This window comes from Emys orbicularis, chromosome 4 (assembly GCF_028017835.1).
Source record: "Emys orbicularis isolate rEmyOrb1 chromosome 4, rEmyOrb1.hap1, whole genome shotgun sequence".
NCBI lineage: Eukaryota > Metazoa > Chordata > Testudines > Emydidae > Emys > Emys orbicularis.
In genome coordinates this window covers 39466296-39485668 of record NC_088686.1, presented here as the reverse complement: position 1 = coordinate 39485668, position 19373 = coordinate 39466296, and the positions used below count along the sequence as shown (strand labels likewise).

The 19373-nt window shown below is 47.2% G+C and overlaps 1 protein-coding gene across 1 annotated transcript in view; it reads left to right on the top strand.

Moving 5' to 3' along the window:
* The first annotated feature begins 11058 nt into the window (after nucleotides 1-11058).
* The window catches only part of TSHR (thyroid stimulating hormone receptor), a 237947-nt gene continuing 229632 nt past the window's right edge, over nucleotides 11059-19373 (top strand). Inside the window, exon 1 of the mRNA XM_065403505.1 lies at nucleotides 11059-11243. Coding sequence (XP_065259577.1) covers nucleotides 11059-11243 — 185 coding nt within the window. The remainder of the gene's footprint in view (nucleotides 11244-19373) is intronic.

Below are 19373 nucleotides of genomic sequence, written 5' to 3'. Positions count from 1 at the left end.
GTAATTGGAAAGCCTTTGCATCAGGTTCCTGGGGAGAGCGGCCTTATTGGGTCCTCCGTGGTAGGAAACGTTTCCGCGCCAGGAGACAATCAAGTACTCGGGGATCATAGCCTTGCAGAGCATGGCGGCATACGGCCCTGGTCTTTGCAGGCTTTCCCGAAGCATCCTTTCTTTCTCGGTCTCTGAAATCCTCATCAGAGTGATGTCGCTCATGGTGACCTGCTTTGAATTAGGTAGGGGAATGTTAGTATTGGGACTGCTTGCCTGTTCCTTTACAGAACTGTAACCGGCGGTTTACAGCCACGCGGTGGAGGCGGGAGAGGAGCAGCATACAGGGATCTTTCCCTGGGACAGCCACGAGGGGGTGGGACAGGGGCAGAGTTCATGCTTGCCGGATTGCTGGCAGCAGGGACTGGCATTGCTTTGAACGTGAAAGGAGGCCAGTGCTATTATTAAAGTTTTAAGCAGCCACAAGTCTACGGCTTACCATGTCAGCCTGTTACCCAAATTCCGCTGTCCTGTCCCGCTTGTCTGATCTGCACTGCAAGACCCCAGGCACTGAATGCGAAGGCCGAAAATTCGACCTTGTCCTGAGTGCGCATGTGATAGGTGCTGTGCATGGTCTTGTTCACAGAGAAAGACTATGTTCTTTGTTCACAAAAAAATTTATCTTTCTGAGGAATTCACTCCCTTTTTCCCATCCCACAGCTGCGACTGTCTCCCGACCTACCCTGGCATCACACTCCCAGAGGCTAGCGCAGATTAGGCGTAGGAAGAAGAGGACACGGGAGGACATGTTCTCGGAACTTATGGGCTGCTCCCAAGCCCAGGCAGCCCAGCAGACCCAGTGGAGGGAGAACTTGTCCCAAATCCACCGATCACACATGGAACGAGAGGAGAGGTGGCGGCAGGAAGACCAGCAGGCGACTCAAACGCTGCTTGGACTAATGAGGGAGCAAACGGACACGCTCCGGTGCCTTGTGGATGTTCTGCAGGACCGGAGGCAGGAGGACAGAGCCCGCTGCAGTCTCTCTCTAACCGCCCTCCCCCGCCACAAAGTCCCATACCCCCCTCACCCAAAGTCCCAAGAAGGAGGGGCGGCAGAGTCCGTGAAAACTCTCACTCCACCCCTGCAGACTGCTCAAGTACCAGAAGGCTCTCATTCCCCAAAATTTGATAAGTCCTTTCCTTCCCGCCTCACCCAAGCCCCCGTCCCAGTTTCATCCCCCAGTTTCATGTGTAGTTGCTAATAAAAAATACGTTTCTGTTAATAACTGTTTCCATCATGTTCTTTTAGAGGAGAGTCTGTTTGAAGGGGGGGAAGGGGGTTGGTAATTGGACAGGACAGTCACCTTTACCAGGGTACAGACGCGGGGGCAGGTTCAGCAGCAGGGCACACACACATTGCAGTCACTAGTCACCCTGGTCAGTCTGGGAGGTGGTTTTCATGTTCTGTGGGGGGGGGGGGGGGCTCTGTGACTTTGTGGCGGGGGAGGGCGGTTAGAGATCTTATGCAGCGGTCCTTATCCTGGATCACAGAGCCACGCAGCAGGGGATCTGTAACCGTCCTCCCCCTGCCACAAAGTCACATAGCCCACACACACAGAGTCCCGAACAGGAAGGGTGGCAGGCTCCGTTGAAACAACCAGTCCACCAGTGCGGAGCCTGTCATTCCTCGAGTTTAGAAGCGTCCTTTGCATCACTACACTACACCCGCTCCCCACCACAGTCTGCGTCCCAGGTTCAACACTTTACCGCGAAAACAGTAATAAAGAAAACGGTGTTCATTAACAAATTTCAAGTGATTTTATTTTTAAATGTGTGTTGGAAGGGGGGGAACGGTGTGAACGGGGTATGTAGCTGCAGAGGATAGTCAACATAAACTGGGTAAAGAAACGGGGGCAGGTTCAGCTTCTCTGTAAACAAACTTAATAGTCACAGGTTACCCTGCTCACTCAGGAACCTAGCTTTCAAAGGCTCCCGGATGCACAGCGCGTCCCGCTGGGCTCTTCTAATTGCCCGGCTGTCTGGCTGGGCGTAATCAGCAGCCAGGCTATTTGCCTCAACCTCCCACCCCGCCATAAAGGTCTCCCCCTTGCTCTCACACAGATTGTGGAGCACACAGCAAGCTGCAATAACAATGGGGATATTGGTTTCGCTGAGATCAGAGCGAGTCAGTAAGCTTCTCCATCTCCCCTTGAGACGTCCAAAAGCACACTCCACCACCATTCTGCACTTGCTCAGCCGGTAGTTGAAGAGTTCTTTTTCAGTGTCCAGGGCGCCTGTATAGGGCTTCATGAGCCAGGGCATTAACAGGTAGGCTGGGTCCCCGAGGATGACTATAGGCATCTCCACATCCCCAAGTGTTATTTTGTGGTCCGGGAAGTAAATACCTTCCTGCAGCCGTCTAAACAGACCAGAGTTCCTGAAAACACGAGCGTCATGAACCTTGCCCGGCCATCCGACGTTGATGTTTGTAAAATGTCCCCTATGGTCCACCAGTGCTTGCAGCACCATTGAAAAGTAGCCCTTTCGGTTAATGTACTGGCTGGCCTGGTGGTCCGGTCCCAGGATAGGGATGTGAGTTCCATCTACAGCCCCACCGCAGTTTGGGAATCCCATCGCGGCGAAGCCATCTATGATGACCTCCACGTTTCCCAGGGTCACTACCTTTGAGAGCAGTAGCTCAACGATTGCGTTGGCTACTTGCATCACAACAACCCCCACGGTAGATTTGCCCACGCTAAAGTGGTTCGCGACTGACCGGTAGCTGTCTGGCGTTGCAAGCTTCCAGAGGGCTATGGCCACTCAGGGCTGCTCGCATCCGGGTGTCCTTGCGCTTCAGGGCAGGGGACAGCAACTCACAAAGTTCCAGGAAAGTTCCCTTCCGCATGCGAAAGTTTCGCAGCCACTGTGATTCATCCCAGACCTGCAGCACTATGCGGTCCCACCAGTCCGTGCTTGTTTCCCGGGCCCAGAATCGCCGTTCCACAACATCAACATGACCCATTGCCACCATGATGTCCTCGGCGCGGGGTCCCGTGCTTTGTGACAGGTCTGTGCCACTCTCAGACTTCAGGTCCTCACGGCACTGCCGTAGCCTCCTCGCCTGATTTCTCAGCCTCTGCCTCTGGGAAAGGTGGATGATAAGGTGCGAGGTGTTGACAACGGCCATAACTGCAGCGATGGTCGCAGCGGGCTCCATGCTCGCAGTGCTGTGGCGTCCGCGCTGTCACTGACCAGAAAAGTGTGCGAACTGATTTCCCGCCGGCGCTTTCAGGGAGGGAGGGCGGGAGTGACGGTTGGATGACGACAGTTACCCAAAACCACCCTCGACACATTTTTTCCCCCAGAAGGCATTGGGGGCTCGACCCAGAATTCCAATGGGCAGCGGGGACTGTGGGAACTGTGGGATAGCTGCCCACAGTGCACCGCTTCCAATGTCGACGCTTGCCCCGTTAGTGTGGACTCACAAAGTTGAATTACTGTCCTTAATGTGGACACACACGTTCGACTTTGTAATATCGATTCCACATATTCGATTTAAGTAAAATCGAACTACTCTCGTAGTGTAGATATACCCCTAGTCTCTTCTCCAGAAATTAGCCCCTTCCGCTTGTGTACATTTACTTGAGTCTAGATGTACATTGGCTGGATTTTTGTCACCATCCCCCATAGGACCTAGTTTAAAGCTCTTCTTATCAGGTTAGCCAGACGATGTCCAAAGATGATCTTCCCAGTATTTGATAGATGGAGCCCATCCCAGCACAATAATCCTCTTTCCTGGAACATTAGCTTGTTGTCAGAGAAGCCAAAGCCCTCTCAGTGACACCACTTGCACAGCCACGCATTTACATCCACAATTCAACGGTCGCTGCCTGGGCCTTTTTCCTTCAACAGGGAGGATGGACAAGAACACCACTGGGGATCTCTGTCCACTTGTTCAATATTCAATCCTGTTAGAATCCAAAACAGTTCAGAGATGCAAGATCATTCCTTTAAACCAGTATTTGTAGATCTTGCTCATAGAAGATAATCTGAATAGTGTCTTCCCCCGTGTGCGTCCTTCTTTGACGAAGAATAAGCAATGCAGACAGTCTGAATTCCTACTGTTGCTTAATGGCCCTTGCTTTGAAGTTAGCCCCTTCTTCATTTACATTACCAAAGGCTTAATCTTCATTTAATGAGTTACTTAATTACAAGGATATACATAATGCAATTGCCTGCCTTTACATTATAATAGGGATAGGTAAGTGAAAACAATCCAAGTAACATTTCTTTAGTGTTCATGCATTTACACATTAAGTAAATTCTTATCTTAATACTTACACATACTTTTGACCTAGGGTTAATTAAGTACAGGGATATACATTATATATAATCGATAGCATTCAACGGGGTTACAGACAAGTCAAGACAATATTATTCACATTTCCTTTGAACTAAATTAACACTCGAGTGAATAGTACTCTAACATTTCTTTAATATTAATATACTAGTGAATTGTCCTATTGTGCTGATCTGTCAGCCTCATACCATTTAAGGTCATTCTTGGCAGTATCGTTTGTGCCCATGTGGATAATTAGGAACAGGGTAGCAGTCCGAGGGCTCGATGAGTCTCGGCAGAACTTTGGTTTGGGTCAAACCAAAGTCTCTTAAATTTTTCAGAACTGTCAGCAAACAAATTCAGTTATTTTATTTGCACAGTTCTGATTGTAATCTTGTTTGTTCGGAAAGCTGAGGAAGAGATTTTTCTTTCCCTTTCACTTCGGCTTGCAGCACTGTGACGTTCCCCTGGTGTTAGCTGGACCGGTGATCTGCTAGGTCACTCTAATCCTCGACTCTGGGAGCCAGCCTTACCCTGCTTCACTGTGAGAACCCCAACTCCCGTGCTGTTCATGCACAGCCTCTAGCATGTAAGCTGCTCCCAGCACTTGTACAAGCATGTACCAGGCTTGTTATCCCAATGGGAATCTCTGACATGCTTCAAACCAAACACACTGCTTCAGGTAGAATAAACAAACACATTTATTAACTACAAAAGATAGATTTTAAGTGATTATAAGTCAAAACACAAGAAGTCAGATTTGGTCAAATGAAATAAATGTAAAATGCATTCTAAGCTGATCTGAACACTTTCAGTGCCCTTCCAAACTTAGATGCTTCTCACTACAGGTGGCTGGTTGTCCTTAAACCAGGCTCTCCCCTTTGATCAGTGCTTCAGTTGCTTGGTGGTGGTGTCTGTAGTTGGAGGTGGCAGAGAGAGGGAGCATGGCAAACCTCTCCCCCTTTTATCAGTCCTTTCTTTCCTCTTGGCTTTGCCCACCCCCTTCAGAGTCAGGTGAGCCTTACCTCATCATAGTCCCAAACTGACCAAAGGAAGGGGGGTGACTCACTCAAGAATTCAACAGATCCTTTGTTGCTGCCTCGACCAGTGTCCTTTGTTCCTGTGAGGCTGGGCTGGGTTTGTTCTGTACATGACCTGATGAGGTGTGAACTGCCCCTCTGCTCTTGGAGAGTTTTTGCCTGGGCTTGTTTTAAGCCACGAGGACACATTTTCAGCCTCATAACTATATACATGAAATTACAACCTATAACATTACTATAACAGCAATGCTCAGCGCATCAGGAGCCTTCCAAAGACACTTGACATGACAAACTTTGCATTGGATACCACACAATGATATTATAAGGATGAACATGGGGCTGCAGGGTGTTCCCCCGAGGTACAGAGTGTCATAAGCACAAACAATGTTACACAGTTTCATTTCCATCTTTATTTGCATAGGGAAAACAAGATCTGAATGTCTGTTCTCACAAATGTTAGTAACAATCTGCTGTAACAGGTTCCTCCCTTGAACTATAAAGCTTCTTCTGTAGAAAAACCAAAACATCCTTGAAATTTTTTACATGGGTGGCAGGTATCAAAGGCCAGGGTAAGCTAAGCCTCCCCTAACCCAGGCCATGGCCCTGCCCTTGCTTCCCCTCGCCCCTGAAGCCGGCAGAGGCTCAGCTCCAGCTTGCTGCCTGGAGCTCAGAGGTCAGGCCCGAGCGGCCAGGGGCTGGGGTGGCTGGGATTCCTCCGGCTGTGGGTGGGGGGGGGTGCGGCTCGGGGCTCCTCTGGCCATGGGTGTCGGGGCTCAGGTGGAAGGGGTGGGGCCGGTGGTCTAGCCTCCCCAAAGGGGGGAGGGGTCATCTGCCACTCATGCATGGGCGTTTAAGATGCTGATCACCTCTTAGGAGCTGTTAAGTGCCCTCAGATTTCAGGATCAGGCTCTAAATTCCAAAGGTAGTATCTTCGTCACAAAAGATGATGTTGAAGCCAGAAATAATCTGGTTTGACTCCCAGGCTGTACCATCAAGGTTGGCAGTTGCGGGGCAGGAATTATTTGTATTGCAGACACAGACATGCTCCTCAACGTTGTTTGAGGCAATTTTGAGACTTTACATTCTCACTTTTTGTTTTAAAGAGTTGAGCACACATTCTGTGATAACCTATTCACCACAAATGTCAGAAAATTCTTCTGCTTTGTAGGATGATTTTTATTTGTTAGGTATCTAATCCTTGAAGGTGCTGAGTACCTTTTTTATCTTCCACTGACTTTAAGGACTGGGTCCTAAAAGACTTATCATTACACACACTTGGCTTCAGAGTCTATTCAGGCTTCCTTACATCCATGCTGGCCTTTTAAATGAAGGCCGGACCATTGTTAAATAGTATGTAGGTTCAACTTGGTTTAGATACGACTTGGAGCATTTTTTCATATAGAAAATAGTCTCTTGTGGGTTGTCTTATACTTTCTGCATTCCTCTACATCAGAAACACCAGCAGGGGAGTTTATCCCTCTATCAGTGCCAGGCTTGGTGGAGGGACAGAGCGGAGGTGGATGTGCCTACCTGATTCCAGGCCTGCTGGACACCCTAAAACTGCACCATTGCAGCACCAAAAAAACACCAGGGTAAAAAGACTCTAGCCACTTCCTGTTCCACCCTGGGCATGCACACCAACTGCTCCTGAATTCCACCTGCACCTGGGATGTGTGTGAGAGGGTGCAGGAGGAGGGCATGCAGCACACAGAGCCAGTTCCTTTAGAAAGCCTCTTGAGCCAGAGTGTTTCCTGAAGGGCCTGTGCAGCTGCAGAGCAGCTGTAAATTGGGCTCCAGGAGAACAGCTTCTTGTGGTAATTTGTTATTTCTGCTTCATCCCAATCAAAATTAAAAAGAGCAGAGGAACTGTAGAAAGTGTTGTTAAAATTTGTGCTTTTTGAAAAAAAACTTATAGAAATGTAGGACTGGGGGTAACTTTGAGAGGTCATCTAGTCTAGCCCCATGTGCTGAGGTAGGACCAACTATACCTTGATCATCCCTGACAGATGTTTGTCTAACCTGTTCTTAAAAACCTCCAATGACAGGGATTCCACAGCCTCCTTTGGAAGCTTATTTCAGTGCTTAACTAGCTTTATAGTTAGAAAGTTTTTCTTAATACCTAACCTAAATCTCTCTTGTTGCAGGTTAATCCAATTACTTCTTGTCCTGCCTTCAGTGGATATGGAGATCACAACTAGAGCTATTAAAATGGGGTCCTTAAACGTGTCTCTGTAAAATGGGCCTGGTATTACTTAAACCTCACAACATCGCTGAGAGGAGTAATTAATTATGCATATGTGCTTTGATGCCCTCTGATGGAAGGTGCTATTCGAAGTAATTTGATTGTATATTGAAGTTTAAATCTTACAAAATTACAAGTGGCATCTGTCTCTTTTGTCATTTTGAATGTGTTTCTGCCACATAAAATCCGTAAAGACAAAACATTAACTGACACCTGAATTCCAGTGACTTAACTGCCTTTTAAAGAATTACAACAAAATAAGCTCTATTGTGCTGTACATGCTGTGGGACAACTATTTTACCTAAAAATCTTGTAAAGTGTATTTTATTTTTTAATCTAATGTGAGGTATTATGATTTACCTTGTTCATTTGTTCCCTCTATGGGTAGATGGGTGGGAGCTATGAACCCCATCTGCATGCAAGTAGAGACACAAAGTAGATGCGATGCGAGAAAATAAAATTCACATACTCTTAAAAAAACACAAATGAAATAACCCACACAGCAAGAAAATTTAATGGACATCTACATAACACACATAGGAGCACATGCGGTAGATCTTGTCTGAATAAGCTGTCCAAATAACTTTAATGTGTTTACTGTTTAAAATAAATAACAAGACTGCATGTCTTATTCATTTGTACCACCCCCACAGCTCCCATGTGTGTGAGAGAGATAAATACTATAAAAGTAGGTTCATCCACTGAGCTGTACAAATAGTACCAGAGAATAAAAGAGGCACAGCCCTCAGATGTGATCTGGCCAGGGTGAAGTGGAACCTAAAGGAGATCTCCATCTCTCCATTTTTTAATTAGAATCTATTCCTGAGGCAATATGGGCTTGCTACATGGAGTGATGCTGTAAATGAATGGTTAACTATTATACTGTTCAGCCATGTATCACATACCTTAAGTTCACAATAGCCCTTCATGGCTGTGTGCATTAAAGGATGTTCTAGCTAGTGAACACATCTGCTGTATTGGGAAGAAAGGGCTACAGGCAGCCCAGCCTGGGTTTGCTAATAGCAGCCTGCAACCTACCCTGTACAAGAAGTACATGATGGGTGAGCTCTGTCTCCTTTTCCCTGGTGCTAGACCCGGTTTCTTCTCCTTACTTACTTGTATGGCCTCATATTTTGGTCATTAGATTGAAATCGGGACACTTCCTACTCTTTCCCATCACATTGGTTTAATAGGTGTGCTAATCTGAGTTTTGACTGTCCTGTGTGTCCCTTAGTTTCTGTACTTGGCAAAATTCTGCCTTAGCTTTGCACGTTTTACATTAGATAGGTCAGCATAATAAACAACTGTAAGGGCAAGCTCTTGCTGCTTGGATATTCTCTCACCTGCCGCCTCTACCCTGGGAAAACATATTCTGTTACAAATTGTGTTAACTAACAAAAATATTATTAGAGGGCAGTGTCATGTTTATATTTAAAAATGGGTTAGCTGGTGATGGGAGTATCTGGTAAATGATACCACACCCATTTTACAGGATGTAACAGGCACGGACTCACCCCTGTGGCACCTCCTGCTGGTCTCTCAGGGAATTAGCTTGACCCAGCCTCCAGAGCACCCTCTGCAGGCCGGTGATCTGCCTTGCTCTCTACTTCTGGGCCCCGTGTCCCTCCCAGGACCCCGGTGCCCCTTGCTCAGGGTGCTGCACCCTGGCAGTACCCACACGCTAGGTCTCCCCTCCCAGGGGAACCCCACCCACTAACCCTACCTCGCCTCAGTATCCGGCTACTGTCAGTCACCATCTAGCCCCACGCCCAGGGGCAGACTGCAGTATCAACCACTCATCACAGGCAAGGTTGGGTTTGGGCCTGCTGCCTTGGCCTATCTCTGGGCTGCCCTCTGCAACCCCTAGTACCTCCTGGCCTAACACTAGGCCACAGCCTGGGGCTTTCCAGGCTGGAGCTCCCCAGCCTTGCTCCACCTAGGTACTCTGCTCTAGTTCCTTACAGCCAGGCCCTTGTCTCTCTGCACTCAGAGAGAGACTGCTAAGCTTCTGGCTGCCCTGGCCTTTATAGGGCCAGCTGGGCTCTGATTGGGGCGTGGCCCAGCTGCAGCTACTTCCCCCAATCAACCCAGGGTGTTCTTTCTCACCCCCCCATCCTTTCCAAGGGCTGTTTTTAAACCCCTCAGAGCAGAAGCGGGTGACCACCCGGCTACACAGGGACATATAAGTTTAAGGTGCCCCTATCATTGGGTGTAATACTGTTTGTGTTAACACCTTTTCTATGATCTATCACAATTTCACAAAGCCTCTTCTGAGCGCTGGACCTGGCTACAGGCACACGGTCTCCTTTCTCACAGCATGATCGCTCATGCGCTCACAATCCATATCTGAAACAAACCACGCCACCCATCCTCTCACACTCTCCCTCAGCCTCGCACAACCCCGTGCGCGCTCACTCTCTCTCGCGCACAAACACTGTCGCCTCTTGCCCCCAGGCCCGTCCCCTCCCTGCAGCTCTCGGCAGGTGGCCCTGTCGCCCAGCGGCTGGGCCGGCTCGGCTCGAGGCACTGCCTGCAGTTGCCGCTAGGTGGCCGATGCGGACAGCCGTTGGAAGCGGTAAAACGCGGAGGGTAGCGACTCTGGTCCGCGTCCCAACTGAGACTCGGAGTTGAGAAGCAGCTGCCACCGCCCGCGCTGAAGTGATGTGCCCGGCTGAGGGAACTGCCCCAGGAGCCGCCTTCCCGGCTCTAAACGCAGCGTGAGGGGAAGCTCCGCGCCCAGCAGCGCGGCCCGCCGTTTGTCCTGGTGAGGGGAGCTCGGGGTGGAACGGGGCAGGGCAGCCCTCTGAGGGGCTGGGAGCAGAGCGGGGTGCGGGGAGCGGCTCAGGAGGAGGAGGAGGTTGACCGTGGGTGAAGGGGCTCTGGCGGGGCAGTGCCTGGCAAAGCTTGTCCGGGGGTGTGGATCATGGTACATGGGCTGTGGCGTCTGGAAGAATGAGTCTGTTGGAGGCGATAGTGTACCTGGGGAGAGTTGTGGGGCTGGGAGCCGAGTCCGGGGGGCGCACATGGCGGGGGTGGAGCGGGGTGCCCCGGGAGAGTTCGGGGGGAGAGGGGTGGAGCTGGGGGAATGAGTGACTGGAGAAATTTGGGGGAGTGGGGTGCCTGGAGAGAGTGGGGGCAGTGGAGTGGGATACCAGGGGAGAGTTGTGGGTAGGGGGTGGTGTGCCTGGGGAGAGTGAGCAGGTTACCATGAGGAGGCACAGCAGCACAGGGGAGGCAAGGTACTCAGGATTTCTGTTTTTTGTGTAATGATATCTCTTCTGCTTCCCTTTAGGGAGGAGGAGGTGGCTTTTTGGCAAGGTGCAGTTTCCTACTGCCCCACTCTTTGAATGACAGAAGAGTCCTGTACCATCTGTATCCTTGGTTGCCTTGTTCCCCCTCCACTGGAGAAGAGTGAGGCAGGGGACTAATGAAGTAGCACCAGCAGCAGGATGTGCAAGATGCTGTGGCTACTGGTAGCTTTCCAGGTCCTGCTGTTGCTGGAGACGGTGCTGTGGAGCACAGCCACAAAGATGTGCCCTTCATCAGAGTGTGAGTGCTCAGACTGGGACCACTACAAAATCACCTGCAAGGAGACACATCTCATTCCCAGCTTTCCACAGGACACCAAAACCCTGTGAGTAATGGAGTGGAGTCATACAACAGCTTTGTGTAAGGACTTGGAGGGATACACTCAGAGCTGGTACCCTGTGACAAATGGGGAGGGAGAAGGCAGTGAGATGTGGTGAATGCTGGCACTCAGGCCTCTGAGTACTTAGGGATGGAAACAATGATATTCAGACGCTATAGGTAACTGTGGGTGAGGAGAGCAGTGACCTTCAGACCCTGCAATAATGTGCAGGGTATAGAATCATAGAACTGTGAGGGACCTTGAGAGGTCATCTAGTCCAGGCCCCTGCACTCGTAGCAGGACTAAGTATTATCTAGACCAGTGTTTCCCAAACTTGGGACGTCACTTGTGTAGGGAAAGCCCCTGGGGGGCCAGGCCGGTTTGTTTACCTGCCCCGTCCGCAGGTCTGGCCGATCGCGGCTCCCACGGCTGCGGTTCGCTGCTCCAGGCCAATGGGAGCTCCTGGAAGCGGCGCGTGCTGAGGGACGTACTGGCCGCGGCTTCCAGCAGCTCCCATTGGCCTGGAGCAGCGAACCGCAAGCCAGTGGGAGCCGCGATCGGCCGGACCTGTGGACGGGGCAGGTAAACAAACCGGCCCGGCCCGCCAGGGGCTTTCCCTACACAAGCAGCGTCCCAAGTTTGGGAAACACTGATCTAGACCATTTCTGACAGGTGTTTGTCTAACTTGCTCTTAAAAATCTCCAATGATGGAGACTCCACAACCTCCCTAGGCAATTTATTCCAGTGCTTAACAACCCTGACAGTTAGGAATTTTTTCCTAATGTCCAACCTAAACTTCCCTTGCTGCAATTTAAGCCCATTGCTTCTTGTCCTATCCTCAGAGGTTAAGAAAAACAATTTTTCTTCCTCCTCCTTGTAACAACCTTTTACATATTTGAAAACTGTCATCACGTCCCCTTCAGTCTTCTCTTTTCCAGACTGAACAAACCCAATTTTTCCAATCTTCCCTCATAGGTCATGTTTTCTAGACCTTTAATCATTTTTGTCGCTCTTCTCTGAACTCTCTCCAATTTGTCCACATCCTTCCTGAAATGTGGTGCCCAGAACTGGACACAGTACTCCAGTTGAGGCCTAATCAGTGCGGAGTAGAGCGGAAGAATTACTTTTCATATCTTGCTTACACCACTCCTGCTAATACATCCCTGAATGATGTTTGCTTTTTTTGCAACAGCGTTACACTGTTGATTCATATTTAGCTTGTGGTCCACTATGATCCCCAGATCCCTTTCCGCAGTACTCCTTCCTAGGCAGTCATTTCCCACTTTGTGTGTGTGCAACTGATTATTCCTTCCTAAATGGAGTACTTTGCATTTGAGTGTGATGAGTATGATGGACCTTTGGACCTTGTAAGAGCTTAGATGGGACGTGGAAAGTCAGGCACTGAGAGTACTTATAAGCAAGAAGATGGGAAGATTGGATCCTATGATTAATATACCTGGAAAGGGAGGAGGGACAAGGTGGGATAGGTCAGACACTGTACCCTAAAAATGAACATAAATCAGATGTGCCACTACCAAACAGAATAGTTCCATACAACCTCACCATATTTACTTTTCCTTTTTGCCCCATTTTGATGGACAAGATATAACTGTGCAGGAATTTCAAAAGGACATGGAATTCATTTTTGATCCAAAAAGGAGATGTGGGGGGGTCGCAAGGTTATTGTAGAGGGAGTTGCGGTACTGCTACCCTTATTTCTGCGCTGTTGCTGCCTTTAGAGCTGGGCAGCTGGAGAGCAGTGGCTGTTGGCCGGGAGCCCAGCTCTGAAGGCAGAGCCGCCACCAGCAGCAGCACAGAAGTAAGGATGGCATGGTATGGTATTGCCACCCTTACTTCTGCACTGCCGCTGGCAGAGCGCTGCCTTCAGAGCTGGATGCCCGGCGAACAGCCACCGCTCTCTGGCTGCCCAGCTCTAAAGGCAGCGCAGAAATAATGGTGGCAATACTGCGACCCCCCCTAAAATAACCTTGTGACCCCCCTGCAACTCCCTTTTTTGTCAAGACCCCCAATTTAAGAAATACTGGTCTCCCCCGTGAAACCTGTGTAGTATAGGGTAAAAGCACACAAAAGACCAGATTTCATGTGGGAGACCAGATTTCACAGTCCGTGACGTATTTTTCATGGCCATGAATTTGGTAGGGCCCTATTCATAGTAATGAATTGGAGGCATGTGAGAGTGATAGATACCTCTCCTTTTACAGTCTTTTTTTGCAAGATACAAAATGTTTCTAACCCCAAAAGAGAGACCCTGGTTTGTTTGTAACATTCCAGTAAAAAAAACCCCAATAACTCCTAATTTATTAAACGGGGAGTTAAAACCATTTCGGGTTATTTGAGAACCCTAATTAAAATTATAGATTTTAACTGGATGTTAAAATAATCAAGTTATTTTAGTAATGAGCTTCTCAAGAATATTTAAACCCTAAAGAAATGGGATCTCACAGAACCAACTTCTTACCTGCAAGTCCAGCTAAAGAAATGTTTACGTGCTTTCCATTGTTTATCTATGTCTGCCTTGTAATTTTTGTACTATTGGACTGCAGCTATTGAAGTATTCCAGTTGTTAGTGGATATTTTTGAATTTCAGATTAGACTCATTTGTTCTTGGAGATGCAGACTTGAGGCTTTATGTGGTTTAGTTTATAAATGTGATAATATTGTACAGAGATAATGCTTACTGTATGTCTTGGGAATCTGTGCTGCTAAACTGTAAAAACAGATAGCTCTCAACTCTTGAGACAGGAATTTAAATCAATTCACAGAAATGTCTGAAATCCCCAAATAAAATTGGAGGCACTCTTTTTGGAAAACGGGAGCATAAGAACATAAGAGCGGCCATACTGTGTGCATATCATTCAGTATCCTGTCTTCCACACCTGGCCAGTGCCACATGCTTCAGAGGGAAAGAACGGAACAGGGCAGTAATCAAGTGATCCATTCCCTGTTGTGCAGTCCCAGCTTCTGGCAGTCAGAGATTTAGGGATACCCAGAGCAAGTGGTTGCATCCCTGACCATCTTGGCTAATAGCCATTGATGGAGATATCCTCTGTGACCTTATCAAATTCTTTTTTTGAAGCCAGTTATACTTTTGGCCTTCACAATATCCCCTAGCAGTGAGTTCTACAGGTTGTGCATTGTGTGAAGAAGTACTTCCTTGTGTTTGTTTTAAACCTGCTGCCTATTAATTTAATTTGGAACCGCTGGTTCTTGTGTTGTGTAATTTACCCTTTACACTTCCTTATTCACTTTCTCCACACCTTTCATGATTTTATAGACATCTATCATATCCCCCCATTAGTCATCTCTTTTCTAGCTGAAAAGTTCCAGTCTTTTTAAGTTCTCCTCATATAGAGGCTGTTCCATGCCCATGACCATTTTGTTGCCTTTATTTGTACCTTTTCCAATTCTAATTATACCTTGGTAGAGATGGGGCGACCAGAACTGCACATAGTATTTGAGATGTGGCATACCATAGATTTATATAGTGACATTATGATGTTCTCTGTCTCGTTATCTATCCCTTTCCTGATGGTTCCTAACATTTTGTTAGCTCTTTTGACTGCCGCTGCACATTGTTTTCAGAGATAGTTACATGCTGAATGAGAAGCACATAAAAATCCAGCATATGGAAATCTAATATTTTCAAATACCAATTTCTAATGAGGGGCTGTAGGAAAATGAGGATGATCACCAAAGAAATTAAATAAAAAAAGCATGCAGAAACTTTAATTCCATCAAAACCATAGAAAACAGCTACAAATTGTTTTCAGACTGTTTGGGTGCAGTCTAATAATCTGTATCAATGGAGTTGTCTCACAACCCTTTGAAACATTCTGGTGACCCAGTTTTGGGTCTAGCTGAAGTCTAGTGAACTGAGTCATAGGATTGTGAGTTAAAATATTTGGGTTCTGATTTTGTTACTGACTTGCTCTGTGACTTTGGACAAGTCACTTAATCTCTTTTGTTTTCCCCATCTATAAAATGTCAACGATAATACATATATACCTTTCTGTTTTCCATGCACACAACATCCATAACACTTAATTATTACTGTTTATTTTATATTAAGGAAAAAATAACAAAAATAGTCTCTATGAGAGAGTACAGAGTGTCAGACTCCTCTTTAATGTACTGAATCTCTCTGCTTCACAAAATGGCAACAGTCTCTGCAGACTGCAGATTTCTAGAAGTTTAGTTTCAGTTGTTAATTGAGAATAAAGCAAGATATACTTTTCTTTATTTCAAAAAGTACATAAATGTCAAAAACCTGAAAAAATTGTACAATTCTAGCAAAATCATAAAACTTTTTAAACATTCTTACGTGGCTAACCGGTTTTGTAGAACTTGTAAACCTAAATGATTGATTGTGGTAAATATGGGAGTAGATTGGCTGGCTTTTGGGGACAGTAGGCAGAATCTTGAAACTTTAGTTGCAGTTTCACCCAGTTTTTTCAATCTGAACTGTTCTCTTTTTGTCTGTCCTACTTTAGAAGAGGAGCATACAGTCTCTTTTTTGTTTGCATTTTAAGCGAGGCATATGCTTATAGGAAATTATAGAAAATGTTTATTTCAAAGCTCAGCTGGTGGAACAGTCTCATGAAATCCAGGCAGCAAAGCTTGCTTGTCTTAGACTGTTCTTACTGTACTTATCCAAAAATGACTAGTGCAGGAATTTTGTTTTTGCTGTGGAGTAAACCAGATAAATAGAGATTGTCATATATGTTATAGGCATAGCTGGTAGTGCTGCCTATTATTGTCACCCGACAATTTCAAGACCCTGTTTTCAGTGGCTTATAACTTTGCCAGACTTTAACTCAGGGGTGGCCAACCTGAGCCTGAGAAGGACCCAGAATTTACCAATGTACATTGCCAAAGAGCCACAGTAATATGTCACCAGCCCTGCATCAGCTCCACCCCCTGCTTCTAGCGTCTCCCGTCCACTGGCTGCCCCGCCGATCAGCGCCTCCTCCTCTCTCTCCGCATCTCCTGATCAGCTGTTTTGTGGCGTGCAGGAGGCTCTCGGGGGATGGGGGAGGAGCGAGGGCATGGCAGGCTCAGGGGCTGGAAGGGGTGGAGTGGGGGCAGGGCCTGTGGCAGAGCCAGGGGTTGAACAGTGAGCACCCCCCGGCACATTGGGAAGTTGGCGCCTGTAGCTCCAGCCCCGGAGTCGGTGCCTATACAAGGACCCGAAGATTAACTTCTGAAGAGCCGCATGTGGCTCTGGAGCCACAGGTTGGCCACCCCTGCTTTAACTGTTCATGCTGAAATTTTCCATGCTGGGTGTCTACCTTGGGCTGATTATTTTATTTAAATTTTTTGGGGAAACTGTCAGCAAAAATGGTTCAGCAGTTTCTGAGAACACAGTAATTGAAATACATTATTTTGCCCATGTTAAAAGAAATTCTTATAACCATTTCACTGAGAACCCTTTTGTTCAGGAACTTGAAATTTGGCAGTGGGTGGTGTTTGTGTCTGGGAAATGCTTTTTGCCCAAGTTATAAGCCACTGAAAAAGGTCTCAATTGGCAAATGGTCAGTAGAGACTTGTTAGAGTTTAGGAGCTAAATTCTCTAAGAGTCCATCTCTTCTGAGCATGCTCCATCCCAGGGCTGAAGGGTCTGAGCATGATTTTCCTATAACTGTTGTTCTGGACCACCAGAACTGAGAACAGGGAGACTATGACCAGGTCTACACTGCAAACTTACATTGGTATAACTGCGTCGCTCAGGGGTGTGAAAAATCCACAGACCTGAGTGACGTGGTTATGCTGATCTAACCCCCAGTGTAGACAGCACTATGTTAATGGGAGCGCTTCTCCCACTGATATAGCTACTGCCTCTTGTGGAGGTGGATTAACTATGCTAACGGAAGAAGCTCTCCAGTTGGCATAGTAGCATCTTCACTAAAGCACTACAGTAGTGTAGTTGCACCACTGCAGATTTTTAAGTGTAGACATGCCCGATATCTCCAGTGTTCTCTGTGCCCCAATGCTGACTTCCCAGGCAGTGTGGAGGAAGATTGCAGCCTGACTTAAATGTAGAGGGAACAAGAGCTGCGTCTGGTGGGGGGGTGGGGAGAAGGAGTAGATTGGGATAAAGAGCTGGGGGGGAGCAGGAAACTGTAGGAACTGGCAGGGAAGGGAGAGAAAAAAGGCTGAGGGCATGTCTACACTTAGGCCATGCTACACTACAAAATTACGTCAACCTAATTTATGTTGGCGTGCAGCCACCACAATTATTAAATTGCTTGTGTGTGCGCACACTTGGCTCCTTGTGTCAACAGTGCACATCCTCACCAGGAGCACTTGTATTGATTGTATTGTCAGTGTGGGGCATTGTGGGATGGTTCCTGAAAACCAGTAATAGTTGACATAAGCAAGACAGTGTCTGCACTGACACTGCGTCGACCTAATTACATCGCCGATTTAGTAACACCACCTCCCTGAGCAGCATAGAAGGACACTTCAGTGGGAGCCAAATTTAAGTAAAGACACTTCCACAGCTAGGTTGAAGCAAGACCGTTTATGTTGACCTACCCTGTAGCATAGACCAGGTCTTATAGCGCTGCAGTGGCACAGCTGCAGCACTTAGTGAAGATACTAGTATCAAGAATGAGGAGATTGGTGTGAGGAGTAATGGCCATTACTTTGTGGCCTGAGTTGCTATTCAGAACTTACATTATTGAAAAGTAAAACATGATTGTAATCTGGTTTATGAATGTAATGTGCATTAGTTTAGATTTATAAAAAGGCACTCCTTCAAAGGCTCTGGGAAACCAGACATCAGTTCGAATTGCAAAGATATATAAAAAACATGCTGTTAGCTTTTCTATTTTACAGAAGCCAACAGGCTCCGATAAACACACCAATACCCTGCAATACTTCAGATATTATCCATCCATTTGTACTCTAACTCTCTCCAAAATCCTGGAGAAACTGTCAGCAAAACCATGCACAAGTCCCACCTATCTCCTATGATGATCACATGGACTCCTCTGCTGTACTCTGCAGTGAAGCCACAGCAGCATATACACGCCTATTTGAGATGTTGGGTACCTACTCGAATAGCTAGCCTGTGCTGCCACCGCTTCACTGCTGCTGTTATTTGCATTAGCCAGATCAGCATTTCTCAAACTGGGAGTCCCTATCCAAAAAGTCATAAGGCTATTGGGAGGGAGAGGGCGGAGGTCGCAACAACTGTTAGATCCTTTGCATTTCATTACAGTGCTTAAATAGTTAACTAAGATTACCATACATCCATGTTTTCCCAGACATGACTTCTTTTTTGATTCTCCGATCTCCATCCACGTGGATTTTTGAAATATGAACAAACTTCCATGATTATGAGCTGGGTGGCCAGAGAGCGGTGGCTGCTGGCTAGGCATCAAGCTCTGAAGGCAGCGCTGCCGCCAGCAGCAGCGCAGAAGTAAGGGTGGCATGGTATGGTATCTTGGGGGGGGGAGGGTCATCACAGCCTGAAATATTTTCAAAGGGGAGCCTAGCAAAAAAAAGTTTGAGAATTCCTGAACTAGATCAAAGCTAGCTTGGGTATGTCAAGAAATGCTGCAGTCACACCTCTGATAGCAGTGTAGACTATCCTGAGTCTGGCAGTGTGTAAGTTCAGCATCAACTTGGAACATCCACTAGCCAAAGTAGCTCCGTATGTGGCTTAAGTGGCATCCATCTCCCTGCTCTTATCTCTGAGAACCTGGTGCCAAGGTCCTCAGATTTCCCCAGGTTGACCTATTTCAATGCTGATATTCTGGCACTGTTGACAAAGTGACGAGGTCTCTGGGTCACACTGGTATGACTGAATTAGACCCTGGCATCTTGGCACCATTGACACAATGTATTGACCAAGATTGCCTAGGATCCAGCATCATAGATCCCGGTGAACCACTTGATTAGGTGGTCCGGTGTCCATTATAGTAAGCATTAATGTTACCACAAATTCCAGGTCATCTAAATCTGGTGTTAAGGTTTCAGTACCACTTACCTAAACTGGTCCAGCACCAGTATAAGTAGTGTTAAACCAGGAAAAATCTGAGGAATGAAAACCATGCCTACTGAGTCTAGTGCCAAGGATCCAGCATAACTTGAAGTGACTCAGTGCACAGT